The 25,585-nt window shown below is 43.5% G+C and overlaps 1 protein-coding gene across 5 annotated transcripts in view; it reads right to left on the bottom strand.

Moving 5' to 3' along the window:
* Positions 1 to 415: 415 nt before the first annotated feature.
* Positions 416 to 25,585, bottom strand: part of LOC118358043 (netrin-G2-like) — a 55,983-nt gene continuing 30,813 nt past the window's right edge. Inside the window, exons 5-13 of one of the 5 annotated variants that reach the window (XM_052478545.1) lie at positions 25,472 to 25,573; positions 13,005 to 13,091; positions 10,882 to 11,070; positions 6,992 to 8,878; positions 6,410 to 6,499; positions 4,848 to 4,919; positions 3,545 to 3,712; positions 1,844 to 1,978; positions 416 to 1,475 (exon numbers count right to left, since the gene is read on the bottom strand). In XM_052478545.1, the coding sequence (XP_052334505.1) occupies positions 1,252 to 1,475; positions 1,844 to 1,978; positions 3,545 to 3,712; positions 4,848 to 4,919; positions 6,410 to 6,499; positions 6,992 to 8,878; positions 10,882 to 11,070; positions 13,005 to 13,091; positions 25,472 to 25,573 (2,954 nt within the window). In that variant the 3' untranslated portion in view covers positions 416 to 1,251. The remainder of the gene's footprint in view (positions 1,476 to 1,843; positions 1,979 to 3,544; positions 3,713 to 4,847; positions 4,920 to 6,409; positions 6,500 to 6,991; positions 8,879 to 10,881; positions 11,071 to 13,004; positions 13,092 to 25,471; positions 25,574 to 25,585) is intronic. The other 4 variants (XM_052478546.1, XM_052478547.1, XM_052478548.1 and 1 more) reach the window with 4 other exon arrangements.

Below are 25,585 nucleotides of genomic sequence, written 5' to 3' on the forward strand. Positions count from 1 at the left end.
CTGGGAAGACGTTCATTTTGGATATGGGTTTTTACATTCCATATGCAGTTTCAAACAGAATTTCATGACAAATATCCAGATTTGATTTCTGATTTCACTTACGTAGCAGGCTTGTGACGCACACTATAAGTATACCTATAAAATCATAATAGTGTAGTATCAACGCCACGATTTCATGTTGTGCGAGCTAAAATGATCAACTAATATATCAATGCAGCTCTTGCAACTGTACATGTTTTGTTATAGACATTTGATAAGGGATTAATGATAATGCTCTTGTTCGTGATCCCAAGATCCAATATAATAAGAAGTGCCTAAAACTATGTTACAGAAATGTGTTCTTCCGGGAAATATTATATTCACGTGTTAGAGAGAGCGAGTGTGTGTGTTGCGATAAAACCCTGGAGTCAAATGATTGAACTTTCAAACCTTCACGCTTTATTCCTTCAACTGTCTTTATCCAATGGAATCAGGAACATCATCCTATTCTTCTAACAGTCACATTCTCAGAAAGGTTTACAGTAGTAAAAAGCTCATCATGGGTCATTTTCTTTAGAATGATAACGTTTACTTAGAACAAAAATAACAATTTCTACCAAAAATATTCAAACAATGTTAATATACAATAGTCATATATTTCCTTTGAAATATACATAGATTTGTTCAATTTGGATAGGTCATACTCCCTCTCTTTGCTTCATGATTTCCATGCAACAATTGATTCTCCACCACAAGCCACTGAAACACCAACTCTGATTAAAACATGTTTTACTCATATTTCCCCGCTCTTTTCAGTTCAATGATGGTTGTCAGGAAACAAACAGGCTATGCAGCAAAGTAAGGAAACGTGAATTTGAGAGTAAGAGAAACTTGGCATTAGTAGGCCTCAGCAGTGATTACAACCATCTCTGTTCAGAAAACAAGTTGGCTAAGTGCAGTATTTCAGTGAGAACAAACTTAGATGTACGACAAGAACAAAAAAAACTGTTTCATAAAGAATACTCTTCGCTCTTTAAACTTTTCTTAGATAGTGATTTTTTTTTTTTTGGTATACATTCTTTCAGCACTGGCTTTCAGAATGAGAGCCAGAGAGGAACTCTCTCTTTGTTTCATTGTGGCGAGGCGACGAGAGGCTTGGTGCCCGCAAACAATGTTTCAGAATGCAAACGGCACCGTGAGACTGAGGTTAGCGCGGCGGGTGGAGGGTCCCAATACTACAGCCAGGTGTGCTCCAGCTGTACTGGTTGTGGCTCAGCAAGCAGTGACTATTCTAAGCAGGGCGTTGGCTAGAAGGCAGCTCAGCATGGCGGCCAGGCTGACGTAGGAGGCAGAGGCACCGCTGCAGCCCCTCTCTCCCTCGCAGAGCAGCTGCTCACACAGCACCCCCTTATACTCTGGCAGACACAGACACTTCTGGTTCTGGAAGCAGGTGCCTCCATTCTGGCACAGCAGGAACTCATCATCGCAGACGTTGGCTACGAGATGAGACAGGGAGGAGAGGGAGGGAGGAAACAAAGGGAATAGGATCAGTGTGAAAACTGAATGACTCAAGCCTAGAGTCGCTGAAGGACACCCTGAGAAACGTTCACTGGTTTTGGCCACGAGTACTATACATTAACAAGACACCTGTTTTGACCTTACCTGTACGGTTGATATTTTCTGTTGAAGGACTGATTATACAGTGAAGCTTGCCAGATTGTTACATGACCTTGAAAGGACTCATGGAGCTCACTGTGCATTGATTCCCATTCAATTGGCAAAATGCTCAACTGTAGGCTACTGGTCTTAACTTTACCTTTCATTTAACTTCACCTTCACACACTCAACACACACCCCGACTTACGGGAGCAACCTTGTCTCCAGCTGTATCCAGGGAGGCAGTCCTCACACTTCGGCCCAATGGAGCCATCTCTACACTGGCAGAACCCTGTGTCGTTGCAGCGAGCATGGAAGGATCCCAGCTGATTACAATTACACTCTGCACAAGAGGGATTAACAACACATTACTGCTTTAGTAAGGGTAGAAATACAGTACATCTAAGATCAGTACTCATCAATTTAGCTGAAACAGCAGTTTCACTAGTCCTGGTCACATGTGCTCATATAAAGATGAACAGGTCAGTGGTAGGCTATCCGTTTGATACTGACGATTCTATGAACATTTCATCTCTTTACCTGAAGGGAAAATGTAGGCGTTGTCGGTTTTGACTTGTTCCCTAATGCGTCTCTCTCACCCTGAGGAAACTATGACAGCATGAGGCATTGCTTCACTATTTCTCTGTAATACCTGCTTCAAGCCATGTTCTCTAGTGTATGTCTTGATTTCCGCCTGAAGACTTCAGGCCCAATTCACAGCTGTGTCTTATAACACTGGCACTGAATTCTGTGGCAAACCTATTTGGATAAAATGTCATACAACGTGTGTTTTAAGAGTTCAGCTGACGTCATTGTTTAATCATTGAGAAAAATATCAGATTTGCCCAAGCGGAAACCGGTAAAACAGGGTTGTGTTCATTTGGCACCAAACAGAATAAGTTTCCAAGTAAGAAATTATGATTTTTATTTCGGTTGCAAAACATTGTCTGTTGCATGTCCAAATGAACACGACCCAGTTGTGTTTGAGTGAGCCTCCAGTAGGTGTCAGTATGCCATTGTATCATTCCTGCTCGGTACTGTGCTGTGGTAGTTCAATGGTATGTGTAGTGGTATTTGTGTAGTAAAATGTTACTACACTGATGAATGGCTCTGATATTACTTTAAGGTAAACATAATAATGGGTTTAACAAAGGTAAGACTATTTATTATAAATGTGTATAAAAATCAGTAATTAAACCATTAAAACTCATTGGTTGAAATTGTCATTTTTTTGCTGTCCAAATAAATAGTTTATAAATGCACCCGAATGTTACATGTTGTTTAAAATTGGTGATTGTTAAATGCAATTTTGGCACTGGCTGTATTCTTTAAGTGTACAGTTACTTTCACCTTACCCAATGATAAGTGGGGAGTGGAATAGGATGCATGGGCACCACCAAGCACAATTCTAATACGTATGGCAGAAGATATGTGAAAGTACACTGACACTTGACCTCTTTATATCCTGCATGTGTAATTGTAATTGCTTAGCATTTTTATAAAGGCTGCTATGGTATGTTTTCAAAGCATTTCTAAATAAATGATCAGCTAAGCTTCTACGATTCTCTTTAGCCGTTAGCATGGTCGAAGGATCGGGCTTTTAATCCTGTTGAGCTACAACGGGGTCATACAGGAGACACGTCACAGAGGTTTGCAGGCAATTAGTAGGGATTGAAGGCAATACAAAAATGATAAGCTGTCTTGTTATGCCTTTATCAACGTCTTCATCAACCTTTTCCACCGTGCATATCCATGTGTAAATGTTCATGAAGAAAGTCAGTAGTAAAATGCTGTATGTGTGGACATGTCAGTGATGGGCAAACGGGTTAAACTCTTCATAGCTGTTTATAGTGAGTGCGTTGAGGGTGGAGTTTGCGTGGTGAGACAGTGAGGAGAGATCCTAACTGACCTATACAAACGTTCTCATCGTCCAGCTCGGCAGAGACATTCCGGAAGAATCCCAGTCGGCAGTGCTGACAGTTCTGCCCCCTAGTGTTGTGTTTACAGCTGACGCAAGTCACGATGTTGATAAAGTCAATATAACTGCAGCGGTTCGAGTGGCCATAGCACTCGCAGTCTGACAGGGGGGGAAGAGCAGAGTAGGGTTAGTACAAGGTGCTGGAGGATGAGGAAGAGGAAGAGGAGGAATGGAGTCCTATTCAAATGCAGAGGTAGCACTCAGAGATTTAGGTATACCCCAAAACTGTTTCACTCATCATACAAAAGCCAAATAGGCAAGACATAGCTAGCTCCATAGAGCTGAAGTATGCTTAGTTCAGAAACCAGTTCCTGACTTTGTGGCCCCATGGGAAATCACTTGACCTCAATAAGCTCAAATCTGCCGTATTCAACCAGCTAACAATCAGCCTCTGAGTACTGCACATTGATTTACCAAGGGATAAAAACAATTGGTAGAGCAAATACACCAAGGTGTCAATTTAGTTTTGCATTATATATTTTTTTGATTGATTCATTGATTTACACCCAATTAAAATATTATATAATATTTTAATTAGGTGTAATTATTTTAATTAGGTGTAAATCAATATATATATATATATATATATATGATGTCACAATGAAGCTTATAATGCTTTAGGAGTTTGTTACATCATACTACAAGAATCTGAATAAAATTGTTTTTAATGCTAATGTACAAGACGATTTAGCTGACAGTTTAGTTATTTAATCAGGCATCATGTTACATCTCTTTGCTTAGAGGGGATTCATTATTGACACGCTATTTAAAAAAGATGCTGCTGGTGTAATATGAAGACCTGCTGTACCACAGAGTAGAGCAGTGGGACGGGGGGAGGGGCAAAAACAGCTTATCACAAATTAATGGGCCTATTACCCTACAGATTGTTGAAAGAATGGTCACTATCTCACAAAGGAATCCACAGTTAACACAGTCATCCACACAAATGACACTATACAATCTGTTGCGACACAGACCCTATAGGTTCTGAGATTTCATTACAAGTTCACAATAAAAAGGTAACGACAGTAATACTATAAATGGAGGGGAAATAAGTTGCTTACCTTACGAAGCAAACAAAACCCAAACGTGCAACATAAAAACGCATGGGGGAAAAAAAACAAAAAGACAAATGAATGAAGGAAGGAAAAAGACTGGACAAACTTTGGTCATTTTTCCACAGTTCTCTAGTCCAAACAGATTCAAAGCTTCAGTGTGGTGAATCATGTCTTACCTTGAAACTGGACGTATGCAACCTTAGACTCGCTGTATTTGGACCCACCAGGAATCAACAGTTTTACAACCGCTTGGGAAATAAAGGATCTATTTAACTGTGTTATAGATAATACTGACATGCCAATGTGTACAAGCCTCTACTACACAGTGTCTGAAATATCATGGCTACTAAAATATACAATTGATGCCAAAGGAATCCTGAAACACAATAGGGTGCCAACTGCTCAGACATCTTGCATGATTCACAGAGAAAGACCTCATACATTCCATAAACCATTGAAATCTACACATTAACACACAGTATTTTATATTACCACAACGTTTAGTCATTCACAAAGTGCAGTTATTCATTCCTCTACAAGAACAACATCTCAGTCCCATTCAGACAATCCATCTCACCAGCAATAAAATGTCTACCTGGGTTGTGTTTATTAGGGAAACGTAACAATTATTTTATTTGAACATTTAAACATAACACGAAATGAGCTTCAGTCCGTTTCTCCCGTTTAGTGCCAAATCAAGTGATTGGAATCATAGTCCATTGCAAAGATGTTTAGTTTGCAATACTGGTTCGGCTACAGCTGATGAGTGGAGTCTGAGTGGTGACAGAATCACCCACACAATACTATGTGGCATATTCTGTACCAAATGATCCTTGTCAACAACAAAAATACATTAGCTGCTCTAGGTTTGACAAAACACACAGACGACTTCTAATGCTTGTTAGCAGCCTGGTGCTTTGAGTCAATAGCCTCCTGAAACCATGGATCAGGTATCCTACTGGGACATGGGCTCATCCAAAAATGGCTTTTCCGCAACCTATTTTGTCCATCAATTATCTGTTTGCGCTCTGACACCCAGTGGGGATGTTTTCCTATAGCAACCAGGTGACTAACACTCCAACTTCAACCCCCTTGAGTTGGTTCAGGGAATTCAACATGAATGGTTACTGACACCACTACAAATTGACATGCTAACGCTAATGTAAAGGAGGTCACTGCTTGCTTAGCGATTACCTCTCCCTCCTGATTCAGGCTTGAACCCGGGACCTCTGCCTCGCAAACAAACATGGCCGCCCTCCTGAAGCGTCTTACCCAGCTAGCTGTTCGGCAGCGCGAGTGGAGTTTCACAGATCCCCATCTGCTACCTTCACCCCCCCCAAATTCCCTCCACGGGGAACCCAGCATTGAGCTGAGCGCAACTGCAGATCTGAGTCAATTGGCACCATTGTAAAGGATGTCACGCCGCTTGCTTAACGACTGCCACTTCCTCCTGATTCAGCTCATATCAAGGCTTGAACCCAGGACCTCTGCCTCGCAAACACACATAACCCCCCTTCTGAAGTGTCTACCCAGTTGCTCCACCAAAAAGCTAACTGTTCAGCAGCTCAAGTGAATTCACTTCAGGCTGAGGAGTGAGTTTCACAGATCCCCATCTGCTTCCATAACAGAGTTGAGTTGTTGGATCATACTAAACTATTTTTAAATCTGACACAACTATATTTTGTAACACACACAACATACAGTACAAATACTACTAGACTACTGTTAATCAATATACCTTTTTTCTCATTGTCTTTCGTTTGAAAATATTTTTTTTTCTCTTTCTCTTCCTCTTTGCTTTCCCCTTTGGCTTCAGTTATGGGGGTAACTGTGTACACCGGAGAGATTGAGAGATCAGAAAAAAAGCAACTTCAAACTTTTTACTCATTCTTTATTCATGCTGAATGACCCTTTAGACAATGGCTTTGTCAAATGGTTGAGACAATAAGGCAACAGCTCGTGTGAAGGTCATAAAACCTTACTGACACAACTGCCTATTAGCAGCATATAGACTGCATACACAACTGTACATTAGAGGATAACATTGTTCATTCTAAATATACCACTGGGCAAATATTGGTTAATTCAACGTTGGCTCCACATAATTTTAGAATATTTTTGCTATGTCATGTTGTTGAATCAATATAGAAAACTGATTGGTCAACCAAATATAAAATCAAAACTAGACGTTGAAATTACTTCTGTGCCCAGTGGGATAGTTCCTTCAATATTTGCAGTTTTACCATAGTTTACTGATGGAATATTCATACACTTGTAAATGAAAAAAATAAGAGGGTATTGTTGCTATATCACGGTGTACCTTTTTCCTCTTTAACATTTTCTTCTTTATTTTCCACTTTCTCACCGACCCCAGCATCAGGCATTGGAGCGGCAGCATCAGGAGCTGGTCCTGAATCAGGAGCTGAATCAACTGAATCAAGAGCTGGATACATTGAATCAGGAGCTGGTCCTGCATCAGGGGCTGGATCAACAGCATCATCAGGAGCTGGATCAACTGTATCAGGAGCTGGATCAACTGAATCAGGAAATGAATCAACTGAATCAAGAGCTGGTCCTACATCAGGAGCTGGATCAACTGAATCAGGAGATGGTCCTGCATCAGGAGCTGGATCAACTGAATCAGGAAATGAATCAACTGAATCAAGAGCTGGTCCTACATCAGGAGCTGGATCAACTGAATCAGGAGATGGTCCTGCATCAGGAGCTGGATCAACTGAATCAGGAAATGAATCAACTGAATCAAGAGCTGGTCCTACATCAGGAGCTGGATCAACTGAATCAGGAACTGGTCCTACATCAGGAGATGGGGTAGCAGGATCAGGAGCTGCTGAAGATGAGTCTGGAACTGTAGTAGCTACAACAGGTGCCAGGGTAGCAGGATCAGATGTTGAGGTATCTGTGTCAGGTGCTGGAGTCGATTTGTCTGGAGCTTGGGTGGTGTCTCTACCCGGTGTACGGGATAGAGGATCAGGTGCTGAGGAAACCGTGTCGGGAGTTGGAGGAACTGCTTGAGGTGTTGAAGGAGCGTCATCAGGTTGTGAGGTCAGTCCATCAGATACTGAAGTAGCCACGTCAGAGGCGGCTGTATCTCCCTCAGATGCTGGAATAAATGTATCATCAGGGGGTGAGGTAAATCCATCTGTTGGTGGTGTTACTACATCAGATGCTGGAGTAACTGTGTCCGATGCCAGAAAGGGCACACCAGATGTTGAAGTGAATACATCAGATGCTGAAGTAATTGTGCCATAAGTTGTGGTAAATATATCAGATGTTGAAGTCATTGTGTCAAATATTGTAGTACTTGAGTCAGATACAGTACTTGTGTCAGTTGTTGTAGAACTTGTGTCAAAATAAATATTTGTGTAAGATGTTTTAGTACTTGTTAGAAATGTAGTACTTGTGTAAAATGTTGTGATACTTGTGTCTGATACTGTGGTGGTTGTGTCAAATGTTGTGGTACTTGTGTCAAATGTTGTGGTACTTGTGTCAACTGTGTTAGTACTAGTGACAGAAGGTGTAATACTAATGTCAAATAGTGTCGTAATTGTGTCAAATATTGTAGTACTTCTCTCAGTTGTTGTTGAACTTGTGTCAAATGTAGTACTTGTGTCAGATGCTGGAGTACTTGTGTCAGATGCTGTGGTACTTGTGTCAGATGCTGTGGTACTTGTGTCAGATGCTGTGGTACTTGTGTCAGATGCTGTGGTACTTGTGTCAGATGCTGTGGTACTTGTGTCAGTTGCTGTGGTACTTGTGTCAGTTGCTGTGGTACTTGTGTCATATGTTGTAGTACTTGTTTCAGATGCTGTGGTACTTGTGTCAGATGCTGTGGTACTTGTGTCAGATGCTGTGGTACTTGTGTCAGATGCTGTGGTACTGGTGTCAGATCCTGTGGTACTTGTGTCAGATGCTGTGGTACTTGTGTCAGATGTAGTAGTACTTGTTTCAGATGTAGTAGTACTTGTTTCAGATGTTGTAGTACTTGTTTCAGATGTAGCCGTACTTGTGTCAGATGTAGTAGTACTTGTGTCAGATGCTGTGGTACTGGTGTCAGAAGTCACTGTGTAAGAAGTTGTCGTTGTGCTGTCAGGTGTGAGAGTATATCCAACTGATGTTGGAGTGGTTGCATCAGATGATGGTGTGACTGAGTCAGATGTGGCATCAGCTGCATCAGATGATTCAGTAACTGCAATTGTGTACAGAAAAAAATCACACCAATCAGTTGTTAAGATGGCATACTAACCACTGCACCGCTATATTTATAATATTTTGATGTTCGCTCTCTGGCATCGTCTTGTGATATCTACAGCATTCAACTTTCCCCTATTTCTGTCAGTATCAGTAGAAATGGGATACCCCATGCCCAGATATCATCACTTCCCCTGCATCTGCCCTGTGGCTACTCCTCAAGGACACGGCTCCGTGCCTCCATCCTGTTATGGTTTCATGTATCTATCTACTGTATCTATCTCCACAGGCTCCGTAACTTGCCTGGTTTGCTCTCCCTTACCACGACCTGTCTTCTCCCGGCTTGTGAAATATTTAGCAGCTGTTCATTCAATTGGTATTCAGAAATAGATCAGAAAAGGCTTGAGCTTTGGCCCCCAGCACCAGTATTGCTGGCTCGATGCTGTGCTCCAGAAAAAGATGATGCTACACAAATGATAGCGTTTTTTTAATGATTTATCGCTCCTGGCTGCTGATTGTGTCCAGTGGCAGCACTTTCCTTGTGAACAGTGGATATCATCAGACCCTTGCTCGGCAGGAGGAAGGCGGTAAGAGAGCAACAAACAGAATGACCATTTGATTCAAAAGTCCAGCGCCACAAAGCACTTTGGTGCCATTCTATCGCAGGTGGTGTGAAATGTTCTGTTGCATTCCTTTTCCTATCAAACATTCCCGAGGGAATCAAAGTAGGCAGTTTAATCTGTGTTCTGGGAAAGCCCTGGGATGAACTCAACATGCTGCCAGAGCCTGAGGGATAGTGAGCCTGCTGGGTATTTTATCTTCCAAACAAGAGAGTAGAAAAGACTTGGCCAACTTCTCACCTTCTGTATTTTTTTTAAATGTATTACCCAAAACGTCTCTGTCAATAGACCAAAACACAGCACGGAATGATATCATGACTTAAACTTTTTTTTATCATTGGTCCTCTCAAAGTATGCATTCCATACTCTCCAAACACCCCAATTCACTCCCACATTCACTGTCTCTTTCATGTAGCATTTGTACAGTGAATACAACAGCAAAGCTCTGTTCTAATACTCCAACCTGGCACTGAGGGACACTACTAAGCTAGTAGCTGGCACCAGACAGGGAATCCTAAAGTGTAAGTAGCCTAGCACATGGAGATGTTAAGAGGTCAGTAATCATGGCCCTTATACCATACCTTGCCTTCAGGACTACTTTAGCCCAGTAATCATGTTTAATCTCTTTACCCAAGTGCAACCTCTGGGGAGAATAAAGCACTCTATGGCCTCTGGCAGACCTGATTCACACCGGCAGAGGTTAATAAGGGTAAATATGACAGTCTACAGGCTTCTTTGGGTTTCCTCTGCCAAACAATGAAGACGTTTTGTTTCTCCTGCCGGTCTCTCTTCAGCGTCTGTTTCAAGGACCCAGTGCGTCACTTGACTGTTCCCATTAAACCACAGTTTAATCTGCTGTTAACCCCTGGTCTCAGTTTTGCTTACAGGCAAGACGGTTTAAAACAGATGGTTTACGAGACACAGATTGTGAGACGGACAAAGTGTTTTAGTAGGAGTAAGATCACAAACACTACTACGCCACTGTGCTCAGTTCAGCATGTGTCCCGTCTTGTATTGCGCTCATTAGTTAACACGGATGAAGGACAACAATCAACATTTCTATTATTACATCAATGTAAAATTGCTAGTCAGTTATGATGTTTTATGGTATCATAACCCAGGTTTGCTTTGCTATTCTTATAGTCCCAAACTTTTGTAAAATGTACTAAATGATTAAGTCACAGAAAATCCATGTGACCATCGATATGTCCAAAGTGGATATGTTTCAAGAATAGTCTAACCAATATTCATACATTTAGATCCCTGAACAATATCAAAAGACATTTGGAGAAAAAAGTATTATTTGAGGTGTTAAAGCTCATGTAGTGTAAGGGTGAGAGGTCAGAGGTCAGTGATTCGACTGGTGTTTCAGGGTACTTACCTTTCGGCTGCGCTCTCACTGTGGTTGTGGGGGGATTTACCTCCATTGGGGGAAAGTTCACTGTGGTTAAGGATGGACTGTCTGTCTGGTCGGGACTGGCAGAGACTGGCACAGTGTCTGACATACTGGCTGGAAGAGTGGCTGGTATCGTCGCTGGCACAGACGTTTGATCTGTTGCCAGAAGCAGCACTTGAGGGAACAATTGGAAAGCATTTACTGAGCCAGCAATGAGGTAATTTAGGTAATTGAGAGGCTTATTGCATTTACACACCAATGCTCTCCAGATGTTGTCTAGCATCATAGACAAACATGCTGTATATATAGTCTTTTCTACAAAAATCTATTCTACAAAACCACTGAGACTAATCTAAGTGTGGGTACTAAAAGTGCCTAGACTAATAAAAGGAGTTTGCATTGATATACAGTTTGAGGTGATCAGACTTTACACATACAGTGGGGAGAACAAGTATTTGATACACTGCTGATTTTGCAGGTTTTCCTACTTACAAAGCATGTAGAGGTCTGTAATTTGTATCATAGGTACACTTCAACTGTGATAGACTGAATCTAAAACAAAAATCCAGAAAATCACATTGTATGATTTTTAAGTAATTAATTTGCATTTTATTGCATGACATAAGTATTTCATCACCTACCAAACAGTAATAATTCCGGCTCTCACAGACCTAGTTTTTCTTTAAGAAGCCCTCCTGTTCTCCACTCATTACCTGTATTAACTGCACCTGTTTGAACTCGTTACTTGTATAAAAAGACACCTGTCCACACACTCGATCAAACAGACTACAACCTCTCCACAATGGCCAAGACCAAAGAGCTGTTTAAGGACATCAGGGTTAAATTGTAGACCTGCACAAGGCTGGGATGGGCTACAGGACAATAGGCAAGCAGCTTGGTGAGAAGGCAACAACTGTTGGCGCAATTATTAGAAAATGGAAGAAGTTCAAGATGATGTTCAATCGACCTCGGTCTGGGGCTCCATGCAAGATCTCACCTCGTAGGGCATCAATGATCATGAGGAAGGTGAGGGATCAGCCCAGAACTACACGGCAGGAACCTGGTCAATGACCTGAAGAGAGCTGGGACCACAGTCTCAAAGAAAACCATTAGTAACACAATACGCCGTCATGGATTAAAATCCTGCAGCGCACGCAAGGTCCCGCTGCTCAAGCCAGCGCATGTCCAGGCCCATCTGAATTTGCCAATGACCATCTGGATGATCCAGAGGAGGAATGGGAGAAGGTCATGTGGTCTGATGAGACAAAAATAGAGCTTTTTAGTCTAAACTCCATTCGCCGTGTTTGGGGGAAGAAGAGGGATGAGTACAACCCCAAGAACACCATCCCAACCGTGAAGCATGGAGGTGAAAACATCATTCTTTGGGGATGATTTTCTGCAAAGGGGACTGGACGACTGCACCGTATTAAGGGGAGGATGGATGGGGCCATGTATCGTAAGATCTTGGCCAACAACCTCCTTCCCTCAGTAAGAGCATTGAAGATGGGTCGTGGCTGGGTCTTCCAGCATGACAATGACCCAAAACACACAGCCAGGGCAACTAAGGAGTGAAGAAGCATCTCAAGGTCCTGGAGTGGCCTAGCCAGTCTCCAGACCTGAACCCAATAGAAAATCTTTGGAGGGAGCTGAAAGTCCGTATTGCCCAGCGACAGCCCCAAACCCTGAAGGATCTGGAGAAGGTCTGTATGGAGGAGTGGGCCAAAATCCCTGGTGCAGTGTGTGAAAACCTGGTCAAGAACTACAGGAAATGTATGATCTCTGTAATTGCAAACAAAGGTTTTTGTACCAACTATTAAGTTCTGCTTTTCTGATGTATCAAATACTTATGTCATGCAATAAAATGCTAATTATTTACTTAAAAATCATACAATGTCATTTTCTGGATTTTTGTTTTAGATTCCGTCTCTCACAGTTGAAGTGTACCTATGATAAAAATTACAGACCTCTACATGCTTTGTAAGTAAGAAAACCTGCAAAATCGGCAGTGTATCAAATACTTGTTCTCCGCACTGTACCACTAGCTACTACTACTACGTTACCTACTATCAAATGCCTAATGCCTAGCGTTCATCTCACTAGTTTCCAACCTGGTGTGTCAGTTAGGGAGTCACTGAGCTTTGTGCTGGATGTGGGACCCACCACAGCTGTCACTATGTCAGTGAAGGTGGTGATGTCTGTTTGGCACAGAAGACAAATCGGAGTCATACAGTATCTCGTTAGGGTCTGACGTTTTGAAGTATTCTAACAATGAATGTAAGCTTCTAACAAAAACAAAGGTACATTGGCTGAGAGACAGAAATACAGGTACACAGAAAAGCATGCACGCACTAATAAACACACGAGCAAGTACTCTAGTAAACACACCGACACACACACCGCTCTCACACACACACACACAAATCTTTGCCCTTGCCAAATAACCAAATCATGTTTTCATTCTCCCGTATGCTCAATATTTAAATCACACTAATATTATGCGGCAACGTGCTTCAGGTGTAGCGTAAAGTGTAGAATCTCCCTGTAGTGAGCGACTCGGCCTCCTCCTGCTGATGGGCGCATTGGGATTCAGCGGGGCGCACTTGGAACAGTGGGAGCTTTCCTGCTGTCTGGCATGCTGATGTTTTATTAAGTCTGTATCCCTCCCCAGTGGTTGATCATTAGCGCATGGCCAAAGGGACAAACTCCCAAATCAATCTTTACATAAAAAGAAACCCAATTATCGGCCGGGACAGGTTTTTACACGCTGGGTACCACACACACACACACAACCTCATATCATTAAGGAAATGCTTATGCATGTACTTAGGGACACTTGCTGGGGCATATCTTTGTGGCATCAATGTGGGGAATTCAAGTCGGTCATGTTCCGCTTTCTGATGATCTGTATTTACATGTCTGAACACCATGGCTTTGTTCGGGTGCGGTAGTAGCCATGTTGAAACCTAATGAGTGCTGGAGGTGGATTTACCTTCGGGTAAACTATCTGGGCTACATTGGAACCACGTGTACGTGTACGTGTACGTGTACGTGTACGTATGTGGACAAGAGGTGGGCACTGAGGCAAGTCACAATGTACTGCAGCTGTGGGGTAACACGGAAGTTACAGAGGTTGGGACATGTACAGCTTTACCCTACCCCCCTTTACCATCTGTCACAATGGCCAACCAATTCAGAGAAGGTTTCCCAGAGAAGATCTGCTCCCTGATGAGACAGCTTGTTCATCTAGATCAGAGAGCACTCTCAGCCTCTTGGTGGTGGAGTTACACTGTTGTGTGTGCATGTATGCAACCCAAGAGAAGCCTTGGGGTAGACATTGGCAGGTAATAATCACTGTTCATAATCATATTCATTACAATCTAAGTCTGAACTTTTCCTGAATTTGTTGTAAATTGACCTGCCTGGTAAAAGAAAAAGAAAAAGAAAGAAGAAAAAGGATCAGCCCTCCTGGTCGAGAAAAGGCTGCCTTGGTACTTTGGGCAGCCATTTTGACAAACAAGCAGGTGAGAATGAGTGAGAATTGTCTAAAGAACAAGCATGCTGAATAAATATGGAACCTTCATTTATTTTTACTGAAAAGCACCTTAAGTGGATGCTGCCTAGAAGCCGCTATCATCAATGTTGAGCACATTCATAACTCAGTACTCAGTAGATGACGGTTTTCAAATCTCCCTCTGATACTTGTGACACCGCAGAGAAAGGTATCAGAAGAAGGCGCTCATAAAGAACCATGACCTTTCCTCTTACATAGTAATATTGAGAATATTCCAGAATTCATCAGGACAAATGGCTGGTGACACATCTATAGGCTTCCAATGATGAAATAAAAAAATTACAAATTTCATCCCTTTCATCCCATAGAATAGTTCAAGCTATCATGAATATTTTAAGCATAGGCCAGGTAGTCTCCGACTAAAACGGTAACTGAACCCATGGCGTTATAAAGACCCATCTCAGCGAAATGGACAACCGACCCTGTAGTGCTCCACTGTGGACAACAGTGTATCACTTTCGCTATGTAGAGTAGCTGACTTCACAGTACCCTGTCCTAAGCTGCTTCTGTGGGGATGGCCCTTAGATTTAAGTGCACTTTACAAACTAAGGGCTCGATTCAATCCATAACGTGGAAGTATCAAGGAAGATCCGCATTAAAATGTCCTGGTAATTTCCGATTGAGCAGACACACCATGAATGCAGTGTCCTCAAACGCAGAAACATTGCCTTTAAATGTCAAAATAGCTAAAGGCAGACCTTCCGCGATATTTTGGGAATACGGATTGAATCCAGCCCCTCTTCCATACTAAAACTGAGCACAAACACAGCTTGCTTGACGCAATTGGTGGATATGAGATGCAAAGAATTTCTCGCTTTGTCAGAGACCTAAACAAAACAAATTTGGAATTTTAAATACCTTCAGAAAGTATTCATACCCCTCGACCTACTCCACATTTTGTTGTGTTACAACCTGAATTCAAAATGGATTAAAAAAAATAGATATTCTCACCCATCTACACACAATACTCTATAATTACAAAGGGAAAACATGTTTTTATTCATATGATAGGTAAGATATACAAAACCTTGCAGAGAGCCTATCCAACTGACAACCTCTTAGAAAAAAATACACTGCTCAAAAAAATAAAGGGAACACTGAAACAACACAATGTAACTCCAAGTCAATCACACTTCTGTGAAATCAAACTGTCCACTTAGGAAGCAACACTGATTGACAATACATTTCACATGCTGTTGTGCAAATGAAATAGACAACAGGTGGAAATTATAGGCAATTAGCAAGACACCCCCAATAAAGGAGTGGTTCTGCAGGTGATAACCATAGACCACTTCTCAGTTCCTATGCTTCCTGGCTGATGTTTTGGTCACTTTTGAATGCTGGTGGTGCTTTCACTCTAGTGGTAGCAGGAGACGGAGTCTACAACCCACACAAGTGGCTCAGGTAGTGCAGCTCATCCAGGATGGCACATCAATGCGAGCTGTGGCAAGAAGGTTTGCTGTGTCTGTCAGCGTAGTGTCCAGAGCATGGAGGCGCTACCAGGAGACAGGCCAGTACATCAGGAGACGTGGAGGAGGCCGTAGGAGGGCAACAACCCAGCAACAGGACCGCTACCTACGCCTTTGTGCAAGGAGGAGCAAGAGGAGCACTGCCAGAGCCCTGCAAAATGACCTCCAGCAGGCCACAAATGTGCATGTGTCTGCTCAAACGGTCAGAAACAGACTCCATGAGGGTGGTATGAGGGCCCGCCGTCCACAGGAGGGGGTTGTGCTTACAGCCCAACACCGTGCAGGACGTTTGGCATTTGCCAGAGAACACCACGATTGGCAAATTCGCCACTGGCGCCCTGTGCTCTTCACAGATGAAAGCAGGTTCACACTGAGCACATGTGACACACGTGACAGTCTGGAGACGCCGTGGAGAACGTTCTGCTGCCTGCAACATCCTCCAGCATGACCGGTTTGACGGTGGGTCAGTCATGGTCTGGGGTGGCATTTCTTTGGGGGGCCGCACAGCCCTCCATGTGCTCGCCAGAGTTAGCCTGCCTGCCATTAGGTACCGAGATGAGATCCTCAGACCCCTTGTGAGACCATATGCTGGTGTGGTTGGCCCTGGGTTCCTCCTAATGCAAGACAATGCTAGACCTCATGTGGCTGGAGTGTGTCAGCAGTTCCTGCAAGAGGAAGGCATTGATGCTATGGACTGGCCCGCCCATTCCCCAGACCTGAATCCAATTGAGCACATCTGGGACAGCATGTCTCGCTCCATCCACCACCACAGACTGCCCAGGAGTTGGCGGATGCTTTAGTCCAGGTCTGGGAGGAGATCCCTCAGGAGACCATCCGCCACCTCATCAGGAGCATGCCCAGGCGTTGTAGGGAGGTCATACAGGCACGTGGAGGCCGCACACACTACTGAGCCTCATTTAGACTTGTTTTAAGGACATTACATCAAAGTTGGATCAGCCTGTAGTGTGGTTTTCCACTTTAATTTTGAGTGTGACTCCAAATCCAGACCTCCACGGGTTGATACATTTGATTTCCATTGATCATTTTTGTGTGATTTTGTTGTCAGCACATTCAACTATGTAAAGAAAAAAGTATTTCATTCATTCAGATCTAGGATGTGTTATTTTAGTGTTCCCTTTATTTTTTTGAGCAGTGTATATACCACTGGTACGAAGACTTAAAGAGAACTGATATTGGCACAAGATGGAGGGAATGTTGAAACATAACTAACAAAAATACATTTGACAAAAATGTACGTTTTATGCAGTGCAATGTTTTGTATATCTGAATTTTTATATATATTTCACCTTTATTTAACCAGGTAGGCTAGTTGAGAACAAGTTCTCATTTGCAACTGCGACCTGGCCAAGATAAAGCATAGCAATTCGACACATACAACACAGAGATACACATGGAATAAACAAAACATACAGTCAATAATACTGTAGAACAAAATAAAACAAAAAGTATATATATACAGTATACATATATATATACAGCAAATGAGGGGGCCATGGTGGCGAAGTAATTACAATATAGCAATTTAACACTGGAATGGTAGATGTGCAGAAGATTAATGTGCAAGTAGAGATACTGGGGTGCTGTCACATCCTGACCTTAAGTTCCTTTTTTATGTCTCTGTTTTAGTTTGGTCAGGGCGTGAGTTTGGGGTGGGCATTCTGTTTTTTGTTCTGTTTTCTATTTCTATGTGTTTGGCCTGGTATGGTTCCCAATCAGAGGCATCTGGCAATCGTTGTCTCTGAATGAGAACCGTACTTAGGCAGCCTGTTTTCCCACTATGGGTTGTGGGTAGTAGTTTTTTCTGTGTCTGTGTTTTCACCATACAGAACTGTTTCGATTTTCGTTGTTTCACGTTTGTTATTTTGTGTTCAGTTGTAATAAATTTAACATGTACCATGTTGCATTTTAGTCCGATCTTGACTACTCTTCCTCAGACAAAGAGGAGAATCATTACAGATCTACCCACTAAAAAAGGACCAAGCAGCGTGGTAACCAGGAGCAGCGTGGAATGGACTCATGGACATGGGAGGAGATTTTGGACGGTAAGGGACCCTGGGCACCGGCTGGAGAATGTCGCCGCCCCAGGGAAGAGCTGGAGGCAGCTAAAGCCGAGCGGCGGCGATATGAGGAGTTAGCACGGCAGCGCAACGGGGATGAAAGGCAGCCCCAAAAATGTATTGGGGGGGGCACACAGGGAGTGTGGCTAAGTCAGGTAGGAGACCTGAGCCAACTCCCCGTGCTTACCATGGCGAGAGGTTGACCGGGAAGGCACCGTGTTATGCCGTGAGGCGCACGGTGTCCCCAGTGCGCACGCGTAGCCTGGTGCTCTACATCGCAGCTCCTCGTATCGGCCGGGCTAGAGTGGGCATCGAGTCAGGAGTAATGAAGCCGGCTCAGCGCATCTGGTCTCCAGTGGGTCTCCTCTGCCCGGGTTATATGGTACTAGCCCTACGCACGGTGTCCCCGGTTCGCCAGCACAGCCCAGTGCGGTCTGTTCCACCCCGCCGAACCTGCCGGGCTACAGGGAGTATCCAGCCATGACAGGTTGTGCAGGCTCGGTGCTCGAGACCTCCAGTGCGCCTCCACGGTCCGATCCATCCGGTGCCTCCTCCACGCACCAGGCCTCCTGTGGCAGCCCCACACACCAGGATGTCTCTCCGTCTCCTCCCTCCAGGTTCTCCCGCCTGTCCGGCGCTTCCAGAGTCTCCCTCCTGTTCCGGAGCTGCCAGAGTCTCCCTCCTGTTCAGGAGCTGCCAGAGTCTCCCTCCTGTTCCGGAGCTGCCAGAGTCTCCCTCCTGTTCCGGAGCTGCCAGAGTCTCCCTCCTGTTCCGGAGCTGCCAGAGTCTCCCTCCTGTCTGGAGCTGCCAGAGTCTGCCTCCTATCCGGAGCTGCCAGTCTCCCTCCTGTCTGGAGCTGCCAGAGCCGCCCGTCAGTCCGGAGCTGCCAGAGCCGCCCTTCAGTCAAGCGCTGCCAGAGCCGCCCTTCAGTCAGGCGCTGCCAGAGCCGCCCTTCACTCCGGCGCTGACAGAGTCGCCCTTCACTTCACTTCTATTCGGGGCCCGCTGCAAGGGTCACTAGTCCGAGGTCGGCGGCGAGGGTCGCCGCTCCAAAGGCGCCACTTAAGTGGGCCAAGACTATGGTGGAGTGGGGTCCACGTCCCGCGCCAGAGTCGCCACCGCGAACAGATGCCCACCCAGACCCTCCCCTATGGATTTAGGTTTTGCGGCCGGAGTCCGCACCTTTGGGGGGGGTAGTGTCACATCCTGACCTTAGTTCCTTTTTTATGTATTTGTTTTAGTTCGGTCAGGGCCTGAGTTGGGGTGGGCATTCTATGTTTTCTATTTCTATGTGTTTGGCCTGGTATGGTTCCCAATCAGAGGCAGCTGGCAATCGTTGTCTCTGATTGAGAACCATACTTAGGCAGCCTGTTGGGTGTGGGTAGTTATTTTCTGGTTAGTGTTTGTTGCAGCTGTCGGAACTGTTCAGTTATCGTTTTGTTGTTTTTGTTTGTGCATTCATTCTGGATTAAAAGTATTATGGATACCTACCACGCTACACTTTGGTCCTCACCTTCTTCCACCAACGGTCGTTACAGGTGCAAAGGAGCAAGAAATAAATAAAAACCGTATGGGGATGGGTAGGTAGATAGATGTGCTGTTTACAGATGGGCTATGCACAGGTGCAGTGATCTGTGAGCTGCTCTGACAGCTGGTGCTTAAAGCTAGTGAGGGAGATATGAGTCTCCAGCTTCAGAGATTTTTGCAGTTCGTTCCAGTCATTGGCAACAGAGAACTGGAAGGAAAGACGACCAAAGGAGGAATTGGCTTTGGGGGGGACCAGTGAGATATACCTGCTGGAGCACGTGCTACGAGTGGGTGCTGCTATGGTGACCAGTAAACTGAGATAAGGCGGGGCTTTACATAGCAGAGACTTGTAGATAACCTGTAGCCAGTGGGTTTGGCGACGAGTATGAAGCGAGGACCAACCAACGAGAGCGTACAGGTCGCGGTGGTGGGTAGTGTATGGGGTAGTGTATAGGGCTACAGCTGGCGCTGCAGTACAGCACCCTTAACCACTGCGCCACCCGGGAGGCCCTGACAGGCCCTCCGATTTAACACACTGAACTCTATCATAGAAGTAGTTGGTAAACCAGGCAAGGCTATCATTTGAGAAACCAAGGCTGTCGAGTCTGCCAATAAGAATGTGGTGATTGACAGAGTCGAATGCCTTGGCCAGGTCGATGAATACTGCTGTACAGTAATGTCTCTTATCGATGGCGGTTATGATGTTGTTTAGGACCTTGAGCGTAGCTGCGGTGCACCCATGACCAGCTCTTACCTATCATAGGAACATCCTTGTCTGACTCAAATAGGATTCCCTCAACATTGCTCTGATGTCCAAAAGATTTCAAATTGAAATGTCTTAATTAAACTTAAGTTCCAGGACTACCTAATCTCTGTACCCCACACATACAATTATCTGTAAAGTCCCTCAGTCAAGCAGTGAATTACAAACACAGATTCAACCACAAAGTCCAGGGAGGTTTTCCAATGCTTTGCAAAAAAGGCACCTATTGGTAGATGGGTAAAACTAAAAGCAGACATTGAATATCCTTTTGAGCATGGTGAAGTTATTAAATCACACTTTGGATGGTGTATCAATTACACCCAGTCACTACAAAGATACAGGCGACCGTCCTAACTCAGTTGCTGGAGAGGAAGGAAATCGCTCAGAGATTTCACCATGATGCCAATGGTGCCTTAAACAGTTACAGAGCTATGTGCATTCGGAAAGTATTCAGATCCATTGACTTTTTCCAAATTACTCTAAAAATCAATTAAATAAAACATTGTCCTTATCAAGCTACACACAATACCCATAATGACGAAGTGAAAACATGTTTCTAGACATTTTTACAGCTATATTTTTTAAAATAATAAAATAAATACCAAGCCTAGTTAGAGCGTTGGACTACTAACCGAATGGTTGCAAGATCGAATCCCCGAGCTGACAAGGTACAAATCTGACGTTCTGCCCCTGACCAAGGCAGTTAACCCTGTTCCTAGGCCGTCATTGAAAATAAGAATTTGTTCTTAACTGACTTGCCGAGATAAATCAAAGTATAATAAAACAAAAATAAAAAGTATTCAGACCTATTGCTATGAAATTCAGGTTCATTCTGTTTACATTGATCATCCTTGAAATGTTTCTACAACTTGGACTCCACCTGTCGTAAATTCAATTGATTGGACATGATTTAGAAAAGGCACACACCTCTCTATATAAGGACCCACAGTTGAAAGTGCATATCAGAGCAAAATCTAAGCCATGAGGTCGAAGGAATTGTCCGTAGAGCTTGGAGACATGATTGTGTCGAGGCACAGATCTGGGGAAGGGTACCAAAACATTTCTGCAGCATTGAAGGTCCCAAAGAATAAAGTGGCCTCCATCATTCTTAGATGGAAGAAGTTTGGAACCACAAAGACTCTTCCTACAGCTGGCCACCCGGCCAAACTGAGCAATCGGAGGAGAAGCACCTTGGTCAGGGACGTGACCAAGAACTTGTTGGTCACTCTGACAGAGCTCTAGAGATAGGGTTAGGGTTAGGAGATGGGAGAACCTTTGTGAAGCACAACCATCTCTGCAGCACTCCACCAATCAGGCCTTTATGGCAGAGTGGCCAGACGGACGCCACTCCTCAGTTCCAAGCCAAACAGCCTACATCGTTGTCACCATATTAGCTAAAGTAAAGTCATAGTCAATATAGCTAATAGATCAAACGCGTTAGTAAACCTGCTACAATCAAGCAGTAACGTTACTGTGTATAGTCAGTTACACTGGTGGGCCCCGGTGGCAATACATTTGTGATACCAAAAGCTTACCTTGACCCAGTGTTGTGTTGAAAAGTCATAGCCAGCTAGCTAACATAGCATCCCTCTGTTTGAGCTGGATGTTTCAGTAGGCTAAACTAGTGAGCTGCATTTGCTAGCTAAGTAGGTGAAACTGAAAAAAATGATACTCTCTTTCTATTTCTCTCTTGCTTCGGCCTTCATTTTGGAAGAAATTCATTTGTTAAAAACTGTTAAACTATTGTCTTTCTCTCTCTTTGAGTCAACTACTCACCACATTTTATACACTGCAGTGGTTTCTAGCTGTAGCTTATGCTTATACTAGATTCATTATCTGATTCTTTGATTGGGTGGACAACATGTCAGTTGATGCTGCTAGAGCTCTAATAGACTGGAGGACATCCTCCGGAAGTTGTCATAATTACTGTGTAAGTCTATTTGTGGGGGTGGGAACCATGTCGATGTACCCAGAGGAGAACGGACGCTAGCTTTCCTCCGGCGACACCACGGTGCCATCTTCTCGAGTGATGTTGAGGCTACTGCAGACCTTTGCAAAATAGAGTGTTTTAAATCGGGTACTTGGTGACGTGAATATATTTAGTATAGTTTTATCTAAAAAGGATACATTTTAAAATATTTTACAAGGACATTTATGAAATTCACTGAGGAGGATGGTCCTCCCCTTCCTCTTCTGAAGCGCCTCAACTGGATGAAACCAAAAGAAACAACTCTTTGGCCTGAATGCCAAGCATCACTTCTGGAGGAAACCTGGCACCATCCCTACGGTGAAGCATGGCGGTGGCAGTATCATGCTGTTGGGATCTTTTACAACATCAGCGACTGGGAGACAAGTCAGGATCGAGGGGAAAGATAAACGGAGCAATGTACAGAGTGCTCAGGACCTCAGACTGGGGAGAAGGTTCACCTTTCAACAGGACAACAACCCTAAGCACGCAGCCAAGACAACGCAGGAGTGGCTTTGGGAAAAGTCTCTGAATGTCCTTGAGTGGCCCAGACAGAACCCGGATTTGAACCCGATCTAACATCTTTGGAGAGACCTGAAAATAGCTGTGCAGCAACACTCCCCATCCAACCTGACAGAGCTTGAGAGGATCTGCAGAGAAGAATGGGAGAAAATCCCCCAAAACAGGTGTGCCAAGCTTGTAGCGTCATACTCAAGAAGACTCGAGTCTGTAATCACTGCCAAAGGTGCTTCAACAAAGTACTGAGTAAAGGGTCTGAATACTTATGTAAATGTAATATTTCAGTTGACTTGTTATAAAATAAATTTGCAAACATTTCTAAACGACATGTTTTTGCTTCGTCATTATAGGGTATTGTGTGTAGATTAATGAGGAAAAAAATATATTTAATCAATTTTAGAATAAGGCTGTAACGTAACAAAATGTGGAAAAGGTCAAGGGGTGTGAATGCTTTTTCCGAATGCACTGTAAACTAATGTATAGAATTTATTCAATGAGACAGAATTCCCAAATTCTACAGCACAACGGCAGAGTCGTGTCTTAAGTGTAAAACTAACAATGACTCAATAATCCAGGCCTTCTGGGAAGTCTATAAAGTCCAAACGTCATGGGCGGAGTTAGAAAGCTGGCTGTCAGAAGTATTGCAATGTAAATGTACTTTATAATCCATCTGTCTACATATTTAAAGACATGGCATATGAGAGTGCAGTGAGATACCCGATGGGTTGGACGAAACGCTTCTCGCCAATCATATTGAAAAAACATGTACGCACTTATAAACAATACATCAACCAATCCTCCATCGTTAACACAATGGAAAGGTCAAATGCTTTATTATCTAAATGTTGAAAGTGGGCTATGGAGAGGAACAAAAGGGTGCAGTTTGAGGCCATGTGGTGGAGAATGATATGGGCGCTGGAGATGGGGGTGTGAGCAGGTGGGCAGGGGTGATGTTGTGGATGTTTCTGTGCATCTGTATGTTGTCGTTTGCATGTGTATATTTAGTTTTTAAGCTCATAAGTAAAAATTTACAACAACAAAAAAGAGAAAAATAAGAGATGAGGCGGTCATGCAAAAATCATGTTAAACACTAATATTTCAGCTTGTCATAACAAAGTGGTTGAATATTTACTGACTCAAGACATTTCAGCTTTTAATTTTTAATTAATTTCAACAACAAAAAAAAATGTCTAAAAACATAAATCCACTTTGACATTATGGGATATTGTGTGTAGACCAGTGACACAAAATCTCAATTTAATCCATTTCAATTTCAGGCTGTAACACAACAGAATGTGCAAAAGCTCATGGGGTGTGATACTTTCTAAGGGCACTTTATCTGCATTCGAAAATGACATTTGTTACTATGGAGGCTTTGAAGTCCCTACTAACAGGGAACACACACACGCCCAGAGCCTATAGGACTGTGTCATGTCACAGCAGTAGAGACAGAGACATGGGGGGGGTCCACTCTGCTGAACCACACACACACACACACACACACACACACACACACACACACACACACACACACACACACACACACACACACACACACACACACACACACACACACACACACACACACACGCACACGCACACGCACACACACAGACACACACACACACACACACACACACACACACACACACACAGGTCAGAAATCACTGGGCCATGGGAGACTCTCTATCCAGCCTGACATTATGGGAGATTCCATGGAAGTATAATAAGTGAAGGATATCTAGTGAAAGTACAACCTAGTTGCCAAAAAGTCTCTCACAGACACACATACACACACACACACACACACACGAAGCGACTGTTTACTACAAAAAAACAATACTGTTACTTATCTGATAACACAAATGCAGATATGTTATATTCTTTCTAACATGCAATACATCACAAACTGTAGGGTGGTTGGTAAAAAAAACGTATGTGAGCGACAGTGTATAACACACATACTCAACCAGCCACTTTACGACATGCTAAATGACCAAGCTAACCGAGACAAAGACTCATCAACTCCTCTCTTCCATTGCCTTTGTGCTTCATCAACATTATAGCCTTGCCTTCCCTTTCAGCTGTGCAGGACAACACATTTCCTGGTCATCAGGAATGCACCAGAGACACATTCTACTGTATGTACTGCTTTAGTAAGTGTACTCTGGTTTAAAAGTCAATAGGAAGCAGGAGGTTGATGAGCCCTCAGACTATGGCTGCGTCCGATTGCACTTTATTCCATGTAGTGCACTACTTTTGACCAGGGCCCATAGGGCTCTGTAGTAGCGCACTATATAGGCAATATACTGAATATAGGCAATATACTGAATATAGGCAATATACTGAATATAGGCAATATACTGAATATAGGCAATATACTGAATATAGGCAACATACTGAATATAGGCAATATACTGAATATAGGCAATATACTGAATATAGGCAATATACTGAATATAGGCAATATACTGAATATAGGCAATATACTGAATATAGGCAATATACTGAATATAGGCAATATACTGAATATAGGCAATATACTGAATATAGGCAATATACTGAATATAGGCAATATACTGAATATAGGCAATACGCTGCCATTTCAGACACAGACGGTGTTCCTTTTAGACAGGCACTCTGCCTGGCCGTCAGAAACTACAACCGTAGTTGCTTTCCCACCTGCCATAATAGTGGTAATTGTGGGCAGTTGGTCTGTGGGTGGCTTGGTGGTAGTCGCCAACGCAGGTGTGGTTGTTGGCGGAGTCTGGACTGTTGTGGGTGCTGAGAGAGCAC

This window comes from Oncorhynchus keta, chromosome 25 (assembly GCF_023373465.1).
Source record: "Oncorhynchus keta strain PuntledgeMale-10-30-2019 chromosome 25, Oket_V2, whole genome shotgun sequence".
Classification (NCBI taxonomy): Eukaryota; Metazoa; Chordata; class Actinopteri; order Salmoniformes; family Salmonidae; genus Oncorhynchus; species Oncorhynchus keta.